The following is an 18,502-nucleotide window of genomic DNA, read 5'->3' on the forward strand; positions in this document are numbered from 1 at the left end:
TTGTCTAACCTCATTGATCTCTGTGTGAAGGCCTCGTCCAGACGGCCACCTACGTTGTCCTGATTGGAAACAGAGAGTGGATGAAGAGGAACTGCCTGCAGGTCAGACCGGACATCGATGAGGCCATGATCGAGCACGAGCGCAGAGGACGCACGGCTGTCCTCGTGGCTGTCGACAGTGAGTAGCTCTGTTTCAGATGAAATGTACACTGTTAGCTGTTTGTCATAATTGTCTGATTGCTGAAAGTAATTTTGTGTCTAAAACGACATGTATTCCTTTTGTTAAGCATGTTACTTTGTGTTGTAGACACTCTGTGTGCGATGATAGCCATAGCGGACACGGTGAAGCCAGAGGCGGAGCTGGCCGTCCACACCCTGCTCAGCATGGGGCTGGAGGTGGTGCTGATGACCGGAGACAATAGCAAGACGGCACGAGCTATCGCTGCTCAGGTACGACAGAGACGTAGAGCTGGGCGATGTGAATATCAATTGTTTGGGAGAACACAATGTTAATTTAAATTACAGTGTTGCTTTTGGAATAAACAACAACATACAAATCACAATATATTACGACATCATGGTATCCAAGTCGTATAATATTAAGCACTTTTAATGAGTGAGAATTTTTGCACTTCTGGTTTTTGAATGGGTTTTTCGTGAGATGCCAGAAATAAGCGGAGTGGTTAATAATGTCACAAAAATTCCATATGACTACAATGGTTGTTGGGACATTAATGTAATCACGCAAAACATCATAAACGCAACACTAGTCGGCTTCTAGCTTAGTGGCGGCGTTGAAATAATGCTACCACTGACATTGACATTAACATTTATATTTTCATTTACAAAATTGATAATAATCAAATAATATGGAATCATTTACACTTTTAAAAAAAAAAGATTAAATTGTTGTTCATTTGTTAAGATTGTGCTGCTGAACAATACATATACTGTAAGTACCGTTATCTTCGCCACAGAGCTTATTGTATACAATAATCCAAAATTCAATGGAAAAATATCAATGGCTTCTTGTCCAAGGCAACAGGGCGATGCTAACTTCCAGCCCACAGAAAATACAGCAATCCGGCAGCAACAGAAAACCTTCTTAGACACATAGTCCAGGTCTTCTTTTTTGTATATTTCTGTGTTTCTGAGCCCATTTCCCTGCATTTCCTCAGGTGGGCATCAGGAAGGTGTTTGCCGAGGTGCTGCCCTCCCACAAGGTGGCCAAGGTGGAGCAGCTGCAGCAGGCAGGAAAGATCGTAGCCATGGTGGGCGACGGCGTCAACGACTCTCCTGCTCTGGCCATGGCTGACGTAGGCATCGCCATAGGAACCGGGACAGATGTGGCCATAGAGGCAGCAGACGTGGTGTTGATCAGGGTGAGGATTTGAGTTTGGGGGAGTTTTATTTTTTGGTTGCAATAAATGAATATCTTTTGACACGGTGTCACAGAGCACAACACTGTATCCTCAGACAAGATGTTAAATTCAATTGTAATATGCCAGTTTTTTGCAAGACATAAATCTATTACTGGTCACTAATTCTGGGTAACTCAAGAGAAAATCATACATTTCTATTTTAGCAGTACTGTTACTTAAAAGTACAGACGTTGGTTATTATGTAACTTTTGTCTTTATTTCCTAAATGTAGCTTTATTTTTCCAAACATTTCGTTATCTTAAAACCAGCAATGTATAGCTAATAACATGACAATGCAGAATAATGCTTTTAAAAAGAAAATAGTTTAGCTTTACAAAATATATTCATCCACTTTGGACCACTGGTTTAAAAATTTCAAAAATCTAAGTATAAATACTGAATCAAACTGTTTCCTTATCTGAAATATCTACCCTTTTTTCTTACGCTGGTTTCGTCTTGAGTGCAGAATGACCTCCTGGATGTGGTGGGCAGCATCGACCTCTCTAAAAAGACCGTCCGGAGGATCAGGATCAACTTTGTCTTTGCTCTTATCTATAACCTGGTTGGCATCCCTATTGCTGCTGGTAGGTGACTGTTGTTTGAATGATGTCTTCTCATTGACAGTGACCAGTGCCACTGTTTGGATCACCGCACTGATTAGAGCCGTGTCTTTCCTCAGGTGTGTTTCTCCCCATTGGTCTGGTGTTACAGCCGTGGATGGGCTCTGCTGCCATGGCGCTGTCCTCGGTCTCCGTGGTCTTATCTTCCCTGCTGCTCAAATGGTAAGAGATATTTCATCTGAGAAACTACTGGTAAACACATCCTCTTGTCCGGCACTATTCAATTTCCGTAACATGGAATGAAACTCTCTGAAATACACGTTTGAGTGTTAATTCTACTGCACATGTCAGCATGTTTGCATACCGGTATGTTCATTTCTCTTCAAGGTTCAAGGCTTTATTTTCATGTGCACATTTAGATATGGCAATGAAGTCACAAGCTACTCCAACAGTGCAACATGAATATATATATATATCTATATATATATATATATATATAGATAGATATAGATATAGATATAGATAGATATAGATATAGATATATATATATATAGATAGGACATAAAATAGAAATAGTGCAAGAATAGTCTATATACAAGTCAATGGAATATGATATATATAGATACATAATTAGCTAAATGCAAACGGATGAATGTATTGTTTTTTGCACATTTGGAAAACATACCAAAAAAAGATCTTATTGTAAGTAATTGGGAAGTTTTGAGACGCCATCTGTATGTTTACTTTAATTTAGTGTGATTGCTTTACCCTATTTGCCTGTCGCTTCAAACAAATTGTTCTTCATTTACAATACTTATCTTTAAAGGCAGTTTTCTACAAGTTAGCTTTTTATCAGTCAGAGACAGAAATTCCCACTTCATTCATTTAAAAAAGAAAGAAAAGTGTTACACAAAAGATAATTGTGTTAATGTCTATCATTTTCATTATGATATATTTTGAGTTTGTAACCCTATTCACCTGTAGTGTGTCCCCTTAACGTGTTTTGAGGTGTGCTTTTTCATTCTCCCTTTTTTTTTAAAAATATTCCTCTAAAACCATTTCCCATCGCTGTCCACATTAGTCTAATCCCGTCTTCTGGTCTGCTCAGTTACACAAAGCCCACGGCGGAGAAGCTGGAGGCCAGGCTTGGGAACAGCAGGCGTCCGGGCAGCCTGTCCGACGTCAGCGTCCACATCGGGATGGGCGAGATGCGGCGTCCCTCCCCCAGACTCAGCCTGCTGGACCGCATCGTCAACTACAGCCGGGCCTCCATCAACTCCCTGCGCTCCGACAAGCACTCCCTCAACAGCTTGGTGCTCAGCGAGCCCGACAAACACTCCCTGCTGGTGGAGGAGGCGCGGTGTGAGGAGGAGTTCTGCTGAGGCTCACACGGCCCTCATGGTTTTAAGCTGAACTAGATAACAACATTTATTCTAGGCTAGGAAATTGAATAACTGCTGCTGTAGGTGCCTTAGGGCGGCACTGTTGACTTGGAAAAAAAGCTTACATGTCCCTGGGTTTTCTTTTAGCTCAACCAGCTGATCACATGCACTTCAGAGAGGGAGGAGGGGGGGGGGTTTCTCTCCCTCAGTTGCAGACTATCTTTTGTTGAGGTCATCGCCCCAGGGCCCAGTCTTTGGCCGAGCCTTTGACTCTCTGTGGGCATGAAGCATCTACAGAGCTTTGAAGCGTCCACATCCAGGAAGCAGAGATAATCGCCTCTGACCTGCCAGTACAATCTTTCCAAAGACATTTTAACCGTGGTGCCCGGTATAAGAGAAGACACTACCAGGCTATATTTGAACACTTATACCTTAAATGGGAAATTATAATGTTGTATAATTATATGTTGTATTTATATTACCCTTATTTATCTATTTTTTTCATTATATTCTATGTGAAGAGTGAAGTTGTCGAATCCAAATGTATCCACAGAATGTGTAATTACTGATTAAGGAATGAAGACTCGTGAAGTCAATCGAAGAAGAAACCAGCTGAAGACTGAATTTTGTGCTACCTGAGTTAGCTGTTAATGTCACAATGTAACCCAAGTGCCAATCCAAGAACCACCTCGGCAAAGTCCATCACATTCCAAAGATAGCAGCGCACAGAGGTGACTTTGGATTCATGTGGATAAAGTTTGAACAGAGATAAGGTCAACGCCTCGCAGCAGACGCTGAATGGTGACTGCAGCTATAGAACACCTCTCATAGGTTTCTATAGGTGTGTCTGCGTCTTCAGTTAATGATTCAATATGTCTGTCAATGAATGTGAACACTGCTCATTGTTAGAAATGAACAGAAATTGTTACATAGGTGACTTTGTGCTGAAATTGCTTTATTTGCTCGTTGCAAAGAGAAGGTTTTGTGTTGGATGCAGTTCGTTGTGAAAAAGAAAAATGTGTCTTTTTTTTTTACACAGAAGACATGTTGACATGTCACACACAGGAAAAGCAGAAGGGAAGTTAATAAGGAATGATGTTGGGAAACTTTAATAGAACGGACATTTTCAGTAACACATCCTTTTCCTACTCAAAATGTCTGCTGTGGAAAAGGCCTTTTGCGAAAGCCTTTGTTTTCTTTCTGTCATCACACTAGATAAGATGTTGTTACTGTTTCCAGTGGTGGCAAATCTGTGCTTTTTATTATGTGATTCACACTGTTGCACTTGATCGAAGAAACATCTGTAAACCCAGGGGAGCAGGAAACACAGCTGTGACTCAGCAGTTCCACCAAACAAGTTACTGAGAGGCAAATGTTGAAGAATTAAGTAGATTGTTTCTTTAAAATCATTGTAGGAGAGGAAAGGTTGAGATTACATCTTGCAATCAAAGACAGCTTCTGGTCAGCTTTATTTTTCTATAATGTAAAAGTATTTCAAAAATGATGCTGAATTATTTTCTGCTGTGTCAAATCTGGAGATAATCATTACAGTCCAGCTATTCCTTGCATTTCTGTGTCCCAAGCTTCTATAGTATTTCTGTTTGGTGATATAAAATGCCATCAGTTTGTCCTGCCACTTTCCCATGATGCATTATGTTCTGTAGCTATCACACCCAGCTAGGTGCCAATCTGTTGTTTGTTCGTGGCTTTGTAAAGATGTCCATAGGGCTTAGGCTCTGTGTGCACTTAAATTTAAGCAAGTCCATGTTTGCTGTCTTTCATAGTTCTTCTGAACGTGATGTGCCTTGGAATAAAACGCATTTGTAATCTCACTCTGTGTGCAGTTTCAAACACAAGGTGGCGCCATGGAGCCGACAGCTAAACATTACTGACACCAGATTTCATCAACTTTATTTATTCCAGTAAGTCTAAACATCATCACCCCAGTTTACTGAAAAACAGATACATTTTCTTAAATCATTTTTCAAAATGTTCATCTTGATTAATGCAGACTTTAAATGACTTCTTCCTCTTGAGTTGATTTGTATCGCTTTGGCTGTAATGACAATCTCATTTGGTAGATTGAAACTAGTTAGTTATTAGGTAGTTAATTTCATATTTTTAACACATTAAAGGGGGATTAGTTCTCATTATATGCAGTCAGAGCAAGTTCATCTTCCCTTGCTGATTTAAGCTAAAAAGCGTGGTGGTGAGGAAACTGAACAGGTCTAAACAAGTATTTAAAATGTGCAGCATTTAGAATCTGTTACCATATTGTGCTTTCTGGACAAACACAGCGTTAACAGCTGAAATTAGAAAATGCTACATTCAGTTACCTTTAACACTAGAATAACAAACTTCACTTCAAACCAGCTAGGGAACCGCTCCATCTTCAACACATCTCTCTGGAAACACTGACTGTCTAAAGAAAAGTTACTTGTACAGCAATATATGTAATAGATTTACAGTATATTTAACATTTAACACCTCACAGAAATTACACACCATGATGAGCAAAAGATGCAATGAAATCAAATCATCATTCACAAGTATTTGATTTTTCTTTTTTTAAAGTAAACATTTGAATTATTTGGAGCAAGTCTTTTAACACACTGGATCCTTCATACCTTTTCAAAATGAGGAGAATTAATACTGTTAGTTTTGTGGCTCCAAGTCCATCTTTTTCACTCTCTTAATTTAAAATATCCAATTATAGATCTGCCATGCCGCTGTACAGTCTCCTAGAATTCTTCTTCACAGTTATATTTCATTACAGCAGCTGAAAATGCAAAATGAAAATGCAATCAGCTTTAAAAAGCCAGAAGGCCCACACAGCACAGGAAACACCAACCGTGTCCAAACAGCAGGGAGAGATCATAATGTCCGTCATAATTAAAACACATTCATTAGATTGATCCCTGCCTTTATATATAATTCTTTCCCTGGAAAATACTATCTTGTGCATGATTTTGGTATTGTTTTCCAAACACTGACAGCCATGTCTAACATGTGGAATATAGTACCTCCAAAACAATGTGATATAACTGCCACATTACCATTAAAATGTATCACTTTGTGCGGTAATAATCAAGCCTCTTAGGATGCTGCGTTGAATTACAGAAGATGGATACTATACACGTTTGTGTAAGGTATGAATGAGTGTTTGTGGTGTCACTTATGGTGATCACTAAATCCTGGATGAACACTCGGACATATGGAAGTTGGAACCTGTGTGTTTGCTCAATTATTATTATTGACACATTTTGTCACTGGCATTCAGCTCTCCTGAGTTTGGCCTCTGTGTGACTAAGTATACATAAAATCATTAGTTTTCACAGAGGTTAATTCATACAAACGGTTTGTTCATGCATGTTGGCAAGCAGAATAAATAGTACGATACACTGATTATTAAGACATCAAGTAGCACCATGTTGGCCCATGGATGGTTGTTAACATCATAGCGTCACATTTCGTGGGGTGGATCCCGGGAGAGTTGTTGTCAGATTCATGGTTACGACGTCAAGAGGCCTCAAGGCTTACTGAACGTCACTCATTTGGCAAAATGAACTGATCAAAGTGGATGTCATTATTAGGAATAACCCTTTTGAGGTTGTGATTGTTGATGTGAGTACAGATTTGGCAAATGCATGAACAGCAGAGGTCTTCGTAAAATCAATGTTAAAGTCTGATTATAATGCAGGTGAGAAATAGGGTGACTGCCAACCTTTACATAGAGTATGAAAATCAATTGGCAGCGACATGCAACCGACAAGTTGCTTACTTAAAAATAAAATACTTCACAGACAAAATGTCCACCTAAAACACCCTTACAATGGCCACTATACACATACGTCATGATAAACATTGTACTTTTCATCCGGCCCAGACGGAGAAAATCTTCTATAGCAGTTACGATAAAATCAACAATCACATTGACAAAAGCAAACATCTTGTTACAAAGAGACTGACAGAGAGGTAGTCCCTAGATATCCATCTGAATACTGAAAATGAGGAGACACTAACTTAACTTTGGCACACTGAATGAGGAGGGGCTGGCCGAGAGGCGAGGACTGAGCCTGCAGCTGTGCTATGGCAGTGTTTGGATGGGGGTACTGCACACTCATAGCCCCTTGTTGAAGTAGACCCTCTCCACTCCTGGGTTGTTGGCCCGGATTTTCTCCTGCAGCTCGGGCTCCAGGTGGCTAACTGATATAGAGCTGGGGAAAGAATGGGAGAAACGCGGGGGTTAATGGGTCAAACACATATACACTGCAGGCGTGTTATGCAACTGCTCAAGCAGAGAATAATATATTAACCTAGAGAGAAGCTACTTTTATCTCAAGGTCAAGTTTTAACGTGTCACTCACCTCTTCTGAGGGAACAATGCACAGCACAGTGGAGTGGCAAACACCAGGCTGAAAAAAAACACAGATCTATGAAACATACAGACACACAGCTCAGAACTAACTGTCCTGATGTCATCTGGTTTATTCTCTGTGGACCATATATGTGCAAAAATAAAATGGCATCCATCAAAAATGCCTATTTCTGGATATTTTAGTCTGGACCAAAGGAACTGACAGATTGATATTCGTACTGATGGAGCTACACTGCAAGCCTGGCTAATAATGTTTTTTAGTATTCAGTCAATTAAAAAACAACCAAGTATTCAACTTCCACCGATGTTGATAAGTGCGCTAGTTGGCAGGATGTGCTGCTCAAATCAAAGTCATGTAGTCTAAACTGAACTGAAGGAATGTGACACATGATTTTAAACGGGTCAATTTGAGGTCACAAGAGGAGTCAGGAAATCCTCAGAAATACATGTGGGAGGATATTGTGGGGGAAACTTCTGAAGCAATTGGAAACAGGAATCAGAGAGACACGAGGAGAGCTGGAGCTTTGAGGGTTTATTTGGAGCTTAGGCCGGAGAATTCACAAGACATGTCACGGGCCAGGAGTTGACCACACGGATGAGATGCCACAATCAATTCTGAAGAACCCTCCTGTAAGTCCCCAGGTTTTAACAGTTCAGAGTGTAATAATCAAACATTCTTCAAAAGATAGACTAAACAGCTGAGGGCACTGAATCACATTTGTTGTTGCTTATGGCTCGGGGTCATCTACACCCCGAGAAGGATGTGTTCCAGGTGTCCCACAACAATAACTATAGTACGAAAGTTGCCCGGTCATAAACTGGTAACAACAACAAAATGCTTAGGCAGCCCCTCCTTGAAGGGAGATAGCGGTTGCCCAAGGTTGGGCATCTGCGTCAGAGTGCAAAAGTTAAACATTGATACAGAGTTATTCCCTGACAGATATGTGGATCATTTTTCAGAGGAAGAAAAAACCGGATCTGAAGCTCTTTGTAGAAATGACTCGTTGAGAAATGGTAAAAAGGCTGAGATAGGCATAGGTAATAACCACTCTTACGTGCAAATTCCCATTGAGATACTTCCCAATTACTGTAAAAGACACATACATCTTATGATCGCTGACATTTCATATCGATATAAAAGATAATAATTGGAAATTTCAATGGAATTTGACGTGGCAGCTAATGAAGTGGACCGTCTCTAACAACTCACCAGAATCCCACCAGGCCGACTTGAATAGGTGCACTCATCCATGGGAACTTCTGAAAAGACCAGGCAGGAAAGAAAACCCGAATGAGGGGCACAAAAGCAGTGTTGCATTCCCATACTAGAGTGGCCTCGTGCCCTCAATGCTTTTCATTCCTCTGATGTGTGTTGACGTAAAGAAAACAGAAACTTACCCTCAGAAAAGCCTTCTTTTCCAAATGGTTCATCAAAAATGGAGGGATAGCTAAAAAAGACACACATTAACATTTCAACACTTTCAACTAAATCTGTGACAACACAATAAAGTGGGTTGGTATTTATTGTACAAATGATCCGAACATATTACCCATTCCTGGAGAGGCCATGAGGATCCTGGAGACCACAACCTGAGAGATAGCCTGCTTTGCAGCGTTCGTCGACTCTCCTAACCTGTTGTCATTCTCATCTGTGATGGGAATGCCGTGTTTAAGTTCTCTGAAAACAAGGACCAAAAGCATATTTCAATCAGAATCAACTGTCCTTTTATTACACAGATAAGGGGTAATGGCCCAACATGTTTGACATTTTCAGATACGAATGTAAACAACAAGGATATTTCTTTAGCACAAACTGCGACAGGTAAACATTACTCAGAAAAGCATCTAGTTTATATAATATTCTTGGTTTATCTTTCTACAATAATAATAATATAAATTCAAACATACACAGATATTTTACCAGGTATTTTGGTATGTATTCATTACATTAAAAAACACACTTCCTGTATTCTAGGAATTCTGCTGTCAAAGACCCGAAGATTACAGACTGCCTGTTTTCACAACACTGAAACTATAGTCCTCTTAGAATTAAAATGATAGCATTTATGTGAAACTCTTGTATCTTGTAAAATGTATCTTAACTTCTTGCATCAGCCGTTTTCTTTTTAGCACAACTCTGTTCCCAACCAAAGGTACAATAAGCCACATGATGTACTGCAATTGTCTACATGCTTAGGATTAAGTACTTCTGATGAGTGTAAAATGTCCACTTTACCTTTGTCTCATCAGTGGGATGTTAATACAGTTAGCAGCAGCTACAGCAGCAAATGGAACAAACCGACCAATCAGGGGTGAGATGTGCTACGGGAGGAGAGAGGAGGTATGAAACAGGAGGGGAGAAATTACTCATTCATTTCCAATGTAGGAATTTCTTTGCTGCTGACATTTTAGATGTTGTGTATGTATTCTTTCTTTTCTCCCATATATCAGGATGTATAGCACAAAGTCACTATGTAAGATGGCTGGACAACGTGCTGATACCAGGGCATGACCCAGTAAATAATACGGCTCTCCTATGACAAAAAAACTATGTGTGCATGGCTAACTTCATGTCAGCATTAAAGTGAGATGCAGAATGAATAGGGTTAGATGAACTGATACCTTTGTGAGTGCATTTAGTCCCAGAGCGGTGGCCACTGCCCCTGTGGTGGCAGACACATATGCTGTGCCAAGCTGACTGTGAACAGAAGAGTCAACGGTCACATCACATGGAAACTGTCCACACACAAACAAATTAAAAGGGTTAATCTGAGCCAGTGCTGAAATATCCCTCCCTTACCTGACAGTGAGTGGAGCATCGCCGCTCCTGTTGGTGTAATTCACTATTGCATTGAACGACTGATTGATCCACTGCCAGAGCAACACAGCTGGAGTTGTCCTGCAGGATGGAAAACATCATTAAAGGACAGTGGTTTTTATTTTTTATTATATCATAACTTAGTACTTTTTAATGCATGTAACATATTATGCAACAGCTTTATTAGAAACAGTTTAAAAGAAAAACAAAGAGTACTTTTCCAATGTCCTTCAGTAATATATACCATTGCACAAGTGAAAACATTGTCATTTATAGGAACCCTATCAGCGAAGTAATGTGTACTGATAGCAAGGTTCCTACAGCTTTTAGGAGAAAATTCAAGCACTTTCTTTGCAGCTAAACAACACGTTTTGAGACTCTTCTAGGCCTTCATTACTTCTAGGAGTAATTCCCATCAAGATTCAGAAACTCAAGGGAGTCCTGGCTGGGAGTCCAGGCTGGTAAATATAAATGCATTTGCAAGAAATATTGGCATTGTTTAATTTCAAATATTATTCTTTTTTTGTTTTGGGGTGATGTTTAACCACCAGATTTAAAAAAAACAACAACCTTGAAGCCATTACAGCTCAAATTAAGCATCTAGGACTACAAACAGTACCAGGACTCTTGAGCAGATAAATGGAATTCAGCAGTGTGCATTTTGAACTGTGACACATACAAATATCTTCAGTGAAAGATGCTTGTAAAGTTTATAATTTCATAACGAGAAGTATGAATAGTGGTAGGGATATAATTAAAAACCCAACATGTTCCTACTTGTAAAATGTCATCATGCATCCAGTGATCGTCATGTTCATGGGAACCTGCGCTGACATGCGGCCAATAAGGATCATCTTCTCCCCAGTATCGGGATGGAAGGCCGAGTCAAAAACATATTTGGCTCTCCACAGTTCATCTTCAGTCAATCCTGGAGAGACTATACCTTTCCTGGGAGACAGTAAATGTAACATGTAATGTAAACCCATTCATAAGATCCTTATACTGGTGTATTAACACCATCTGCACTTGCAGCCGCTTACCTGTAGTCAGTGATGACTTTGTGTGAATTGGCTAGTTGTTCGTTGGTGAGGAGAATGTTCCTGGGGTCTGTGACAGTGAAGAAATGTTTAGCCCGACCTACAAACGTGCTCTGGTCCCACCGGGGCTCTTTGATGTTTATGGAGGTGGATAGCTCTGCTGCCATATTTATCTGGGGAAAGGAAAGCATTACAATAATCAGCAAGCGCACATAACTATGATACTTGAAGGGTCAATTTTAGTCACCGTATTTACAATCATTCTAAAAGAGATCTCTGAACAGGAACATGTTGGAGTAATATTTCTCTGGAATCACTGTTTTAGGCTGAAATGTGCTAATATTGTTCAAGGATTTCAGGGCTGACACACAATTTAGTCACAGCCCCTCACTTCTTGTTTTCTTTTGCAGACACAAGTCAGGGTAGGGACCTTGTGAAAATGATCCGCCTCTGTGGATTTGCAATGCTGCTTATTCAGCATTATGTTGCTATGGTGATTGCTGACCTGACACAAGGGTTGTGAAGCACTAAATTGGAAAGCCCCATTATGAGTGCACACCAACCCCCAAACTGTGGCTGAAAAGCAGCTCTTGTTAAAAGAGACAAAGCTCACTGCATGTGCGTTGTGACCAACTGAATGGCAGCTCTACATTTCTATTATTTTACTATCAATGAACCACAAATTGTTTTAGAGCAAAGCAGGTTATGCAACGCTTTATTAACACCACTACTAGTGATAATTGCATTCAAGTGTTATGCATTTATGATGTCATAATCAAAAACCAGATAAGACTGGCCTGCACTGAATAGACACTGCACTATCAGAAACAGCCTCTGTGTATGTGCATGCAGCATGCTCATTCTCCCCAGTGTGTGTCCAGATAACCCAGTCTGATCTGGTTTTTAACCATTTGGGCCATGCTCCAGCTGAACTACTGAAAGGTAGGTGACACATCAGAAGCAAGTCAATGCAAAGATCTGCAGCAGCTGCATGATGAAACCCCTTTTTGAAATTGCACCAAAGATGGCTGCTGGGATTGACAATAAAACATACTTCTCTCTTGCTTTCTGGCGGCTGTGGCGTACAGGAGACGTGCGGTCTCTTTAAATTGAATTAAACTCCATGCGATTCTCACGAGATGACAACAAAACACCCCCTCATCTGAGATTGTCAAATGAAATACCAAATCTGTATGGCTTGGTTTGAACAGAGCCATATTTGTTGTCAAACTACTGTTAATAGCATTATATAATAATAATAATAATAATAATAATAATAATAATTTATTAATGAAGGTGATAGAAGAGGACAGAACTTTGGACTGTCAACCTTTGATCTATAATCCTCTGCCCTCACTCTCAGCCAATTAAGGCGTTCTGTGTGGCCACACATTAACCTGCAATTCAAAACCCTTACAATCAAATACATCTTTCAAATAGTATTCGAGATGCATTGCATGTCAGATATGTAATCCCTGATTTATTGTGTATACGGCATCTGTAACATTGAAAATAGCTGTCAGTGGTCTCAGGGTAAACATGCTCTGTGACTGGTTACGGTTAATTGTTCAACCCAACGTAGACCAGTCAGATCTGGACTGTAGCTGGAGGTGTCCCTGCCTGCATCCGAACAAAGCGATCAAGCCTTAAGCAGATAATACAACATCTAAGTAGCATTGTTTTTAAACGACCAATTAAGCACGACATCAGTCCAGTCGTGTAATTGTCCAGCTGTGCTCCAGATTCAACTAGTATCAGCCTGCCACATCCACACATCTAGCTGCACGCCAAACGAGTCTAGTTCCCCCGACCTCAGACAAAAAGTGCAAGCTGGATACGTCTATGCTGCAGTCCTGAGGGATCCATCAATACAAAAAAGATGGCTAGGTTACTTACTGCACTGTGGGCTCCGGCGGTCTGCAAGAGGTGTCCCTGAAAGGCTGCAGACAGCTAATTTGACATGCAGCGACGTCAGAGCACACAGGCACATCCCCCATCGGCCGGAAGCTCCCCAACAAAAATAAAAGTCCCGTATGAAAGCGCCAATTCACAATGGAAAATATGGGACTTGTACAAGGCCGGTAGAAACAAAACTCTTTCAAATACATGATGATTTTTTAACCAGTCTATAAAGCAATATAATCGTGGGTAAACACTTGAGGGGCGAAATTAAGTTTAATTTAACTTCGTCCTTCAAACAAGGCTTTTATTTTGAACAGCGAGCTGAGTACTACATCCGGTAACACTGTGGTGTTTTCGCCACGATGATTCGCGGGCAGTAAATTATTAATGACTGGTGAAACTTTGGATTTCCACACAGAGGACTCTGTACTGTACAGCAGTGTGATATTGACACCCTTATGTCTTGTGAAGAAGAGAGTGACCCTTAAACAAACATTATTTGGTTCATATATTAAGACCATAAAACTGAATTAAACAAAATAAGTCACCTATGGCTAATTAGCAGTATAATAGCTTCCATGTTGTACAGTCGTTATACCTGTGTTACCAAAATGAAAACCTAAAAAAAGAACCCAATTTCCTGCACACCTTCAGTAAACCTGATAATTACTATCTTGAATGTTCTTTTAGTTCATCAGCAGTTGTTCTTTGGTGCCTGTTTCCATCTAGTGGTGACTGGTGAGAGGAAATAATGCCACAAGTAGTGCTTAAATTGAAGTAAATGACAAAGCAACTTCAGACTTTATTTCATATAGCTGATGCTGCAAAACATTAAGTTGTTTATCTTTCAACCAATTGTCATTGGTACCAATATTGCCTACTTAAATGAATTACAATAACTCCCATAGGAGACGACAGCAGAGCAAGAAGAGAGCGACGTACACTATAACAGGGTATAAAAAGAACATAGTCTGTCAGTGCCATGTGATAAAAATCAAATACAAAAGTGCAAAGAGAACATATTCATTTCCGACGTCTAACCCTATTATCTTACTTCACAAAAAAACTGTTGAGCTTTAGTTACAAAAAGAAAAACAAAGAGTTCACTTTATATTTACTGTTACCTTTGATTTGAGGCCATGCCAAGTGAAAGATGCAGTTTACACACTGTATATGGAAACACTCTGGTCATCATTAACACCCTAACAAAGATTACTTACATTTAGTTGTTATTTATCAGCATTACTTCATTAGTGTTTCCTGGCAATCCAGTAGGTATTGTGACGGTATTGTTCATAGTAGCAATCATTTCTAGCAATAAAAACATCATGCACAGAGAGGAAGTAAAGTTGAAAGGATGGTTGTTATAAGCTATATGTGATAGTTTCCATTCCATTGGATTATGGCACATATGTTTTTGGTCCATGGGGTTATGAATGCTTTTCTCTGTGTGATCTCTACAGGAAGTAGTCTGGTGTACGCCGCGTCACATGGGGCTCCCCTCTGCGTGGTGCAGGGTCGAACTGTAGGCTGAAGTGAACAAAGGACAAGACTCCTCAAAAACTCACATTTTAAATTATGTGTTAATAATTCATTTGTAAGAAAGTGCCATATCATTGAAAAGTTGACACATTTGTATCAAAAATATTGTTAAATGTACTTACAAGGAGTATTTCAATGTGTCATCAAGTTCCATTATTGCGGCCTGGTTTCCACAACGATAGCAATAGTTTGGTGCACTGAAGATTGTCACTACATTGCGGTCGTGGCACCAATTATAACCCTGGAACAAAAGAGTATTGGCATGTTACCTATTGTACCTATTTACATTTTCCAACATGTAAAGTTAAATCTGCATTTGCAATTTTTCTAATCAAAAAACATAATGATAATAATAATTTTCAGCAGTTAAACAAACTTTAAGTACCTCCATCACCAGTTGGTGGGCTCTTGAAACCAAAGTTAGGCCGTTTGCGTGGTTGAAGGTCTCAGAAATGTCCTGCCCGAAGGTGTAACCAGCACCACGGGGTGAGATGCCCCAGCCACCTCGGTCATCTGGGTCCGACCATAAGAGGTCACACATCGGACCCTGAAGCATGGAGGAAACATTAGTGTTGTACAAAATCTATCCAATATATAGAGGTTTTAGGAAACTGTCAATCTACAGAATTGTATTAAGGCTGCAGCTAAAGCGAGTTATTGCTTAGGTAGGAATTTTTTATTCTATTCATTTCCTATGGATCAATGAATTTATATATTGTTTTAGCTCTAAATTTCATATAAAATTCATGAATGTGCATAAATGTGTAATACTTGATGTAAAAATTATAAAGTATCAAGAGCAACCTTGCATCGACATGCACAATCATATGCCTTAATATAAATGTAATCCATATGTTGTTACAGAATAATCCATAATCTGGAAAGGCCTTAAAGGTGGTTTGTCTAATGTAAACAATTAACATGTGCTGAAATTACCTCGTGAGGAACTTCCTGCAAGCGATCCAGCGCTCTGATGTGTTCCAGTGTGTCTATTGAAGGAGATAATCCTCCATGAAGGCAGAAAATCTTGCAGAAGGGAGAGAAAATAAATCATAGGTGATTAATGATACATTCCTGTATCTGTGCTTTATGACACACCCTACCTGTGAATACTCAACCTTACCTGGTTATCTACCAGCGCAGTGAGGGGCAGATAGTCAAACAGATCTGTGAAGTACTTCCAAACATTGGCATTTCCGTATTTCCTTAAGCACTCGTCGTAGAAGCCGTACACTTGTGTGATCTGTCTGCTCTCATGGTTCCCTCTGAGAATTGTAATTCGTTCACGGAACCTTACCTTCAAAAGAAAAATGTGAGTATAAACAAAATGGAAGATCAATTAGCCATAAACATTATGCCTTCCCCAAATCAAACCTCATGAACGTGAGAGGCAAAGTATTGTTTTGATTTTTTACCTTCAGAGAAACCAGGAGAGAAACTGTCTCCACAGAATAGTAGCCTCTGTCAACATAGTCTCCCATGAAGAGATAGTTAGTGTCTGGAGACTTCCCTCCAATCTTAAACAGCTCCATCAGGTCATGGAACTGACCATGGACATCTCCACAGACTGTCACTGGACATCTCACCTCCTGCACGTTGGATTCCTTTGTAAGGATCTCCTTGGCCTAAAATAGAGGACCAGGATAACACAGGGTGATGAACAGGAAACATGGAGTATGGTGCAGGGTATGCACGTGTTTTACAATAATACACTAGGAGACTGAATTGCATAATTGTTCAGATAATGAGGTATGCAGCAGATGGTTATAACGTGATGTGGTACTGCCAGTGCACCCAAGTGAGGAACCAGGAGTGGGCGTAGACCTAGGAAAACATATTTTCAGGCATCCTCCTCCTCCATCTTCTTGGCAAGTTGCTTCCCTTAACTATGTGCTGCATGCAGCTGCAGCCAAATGGTGCGCTCCAAAGCAAGGCCACATGCATTAGCTGACGTTATTCAAGACAATACGTTATGATTCTGGAGATGTAACAGCGAATGGCCCGCTAGCATTGCAGATATCTATTGACAGGTATTAATAGCTCGCCTGAATTCCTTCCTGCGCAAACCTTACCTTTTCACACAGGACTTTGACCTGATTCTCACTCAGCTGTTTGCACTCATTCAGTTGTTCAATCCATCCGTCCAACTCCTTGGTGAATGACTTGTCGTCCATGCCTGGTTTGCTGTCAGCTAACGAGCCGACCAGCTTTAAAAACAAATCCGGAAAACGTCTCGCAATTTCGTTTCGTTTGATGTCCCAGCTATGCTACGTCCTAGCAAGCGCTCTGGTCATTCGCAGTTTGTACGTGTGTGTGTGTGTGTGTGTGTGTGTGTGTGTGTGTGTGTGTGTGTGTGTGTGTGTGTGTGAACGAAAACGAATGCGTCAACTGCCCTGCGTCCCTCCAGTTTGGTAGAGAAAAAAGTGTTTAGTTCACATGATACCTAAATAATGTGACGTAACTATTCACAGTTAAAATTAATATCATAGAGCCCCTTATTATTGTCACAAACAATACCAATAGCTCAGAGAAATGTAGACCCAACCAGCTAACTCTGGTCCAGAGAGGATGAGCAACAAATCACATTTACGTCATCATCGGTGGTGAGCTCTCTGGGAGGATTTTAGCAAACAAACAAAAACGCAAATGTGACCCTGCGGGATGAAATAAAATTAGTTTATGTATTTTTATCTTAATTTTTCATTCTGGTTTAATGTTATCTTGATCTCGGTTATATAAAGAGTGAAATTGCTCTATGGCCCTCTGCTGGACGACAGCGGGAACAGTCATGACCAAAGGTTGAACCATAGACTATATAAACATTAAAAATCCAACAACTTTCAAATCAGAATCAGAATACCTTTAATAGTCCCACAGAGGGGAAATTTGCAGCGTTACAGCAGGAAAGAGCCACAGACAGCTTAGTGTTGCACATCTTAAATGCGTTAAAAAAAGTACTAAGTTATAATATAATAAACAAACAACACAACAATATGCTAAAATAGTATTAAGTTATAATATAATAAACAATATGCTAAAAAAAAAGAAAGAAAAAAAAAAGATAAAAACTAAAAAAGTTACCTAATTTTCAAAAATACAGATCAAAAACAAATCAAATCTACAAATCAAATCCTGTAGCAGTTCTTAGGATTTAGCAGCCCGGTATATATTACAGTTATTAAAGATGGCATATGTATATCAAGTATATATTGCACATAAAGCACATATTGCACATACACTGAACAAAAATATAAAAGCAACAGTTTTGTTTTTGCTCCCATTTTTCATGAGATGAACTCAAAGATCTAAAACATTTTCTACATACACAAAATAACCATTTCTCTCAAATATTGTTCACAAATCTGAAAAAATCTGTGATAGTGAGCACTTCTCCTTTGCCGAGATAATCCATTCCACCTCACAGGTGTGGCATATCAAGATGCTGATTAGACAGTATGATTAT

General features: G+C 39.8%; 3 protein-coding genes across 3 annotated transcripts; 1 reads left to right on the forward strand and 2 right to left on the reverse strand.

Annotated features, from left to right (window-relative positions):
* Positions 1-5,194, forward strand: LOC104947752 (copper-transporting ATPase 1-like). The gene is made up of 6 exons (XM_010773837.1): positions 1-177; positions 307-449; positions 1,178-1,381; positions 1,887-2,004; positions 2,100-2,202; positions 3,089-5,194. The coding sequence occupies exons 1-6, from the start codon at positions 81-83 to the stop codon at positions 3,360-3,362; spliced, it is 939 nt and encodes a 312-aa protein (XP_010772139.1). The 5' UTR covers positions 1-80; the 3' UTR covers positions 3,363-5,194.
* Positions 5,195-5,251: 57 nt separating this feature from the next.
* sfxn1 (sideroflexin 1) lies at positions 5,252-13,572 on the reverse strand. The gene is made up of 11 exons (XM_010773839.1): positions 13,492-13,572; positions 11,599-11,768; positions 11,336-11,506; positions 10,541-10,639; positions 10,363-10,438; positions 9,977-10,062; positions 9,291-9,418; positions 9,139-9,188; positions 8,951-9,000; positions 7,730-7,777; positions 5,252-7,579 (listed from the first exon to the last, which is right to left on the reverse strand). The coding sequence occupies exons 2-11, from the start codon at positions 11,760-11,762 to the stop codon at positions 7,483-7,485; spliced, it is 969 nt and encodes a 322-aa protein (XP_010772141.1). The 5' UTR covers positions 11,763-11,768; positions 13,492-13,572; the 3' UTR covers positions 5,252-7,482.
* A 686-nt stretch (positions 13,573-14,258) lies between these two features.
* On the reverse strand, positions 14,259-17,565 carry LOC104947755 (serine/threonine-protein phosphatase 2A catalytic subunit alpha isoform-like). Its single transcript, XM_010773840.1, has 7 exons — positions 17,112-17,565; positions 16,455-16,664; positions 16,163-16,336; positions 15,976-16,065; positions 15,425-15,586; positions 15,162-15,280; positions 14,259-15,027 (listed from the first exon to the last, which is right to left on the reverse strand). Exons 1-7 carry the CDS (start codon positions 17,211-17,213, stop codon positions 14,955-14,957), a joined length of 930 nt encoding a protein of 309 aa, XP_010772142.1. The 5' UTR covers positions 17,214-17,565; the 3' UTR covers positions 14,259-14,954.
* Positions 17,566-18,502: the final 937 nt, after the last annotated feature.

Source organism: Notothenia coriiceps, unplaced genomic scaffold (genome assembly GCF_000735185.1).
Source record: "Notothenia coriiceps isolate Sejong01 unplaced genomic scaffold, NC01 NC01_scaffold00012998, whole genome shotgun sequence".
NCBI classification, from domain to species: domain Eukaryota; kingdom Metazoa; phylum Chordata; class Actinopteri; order Perciformes; family Nototheniidae; genus Notothenia; species Notothenia coriiceps.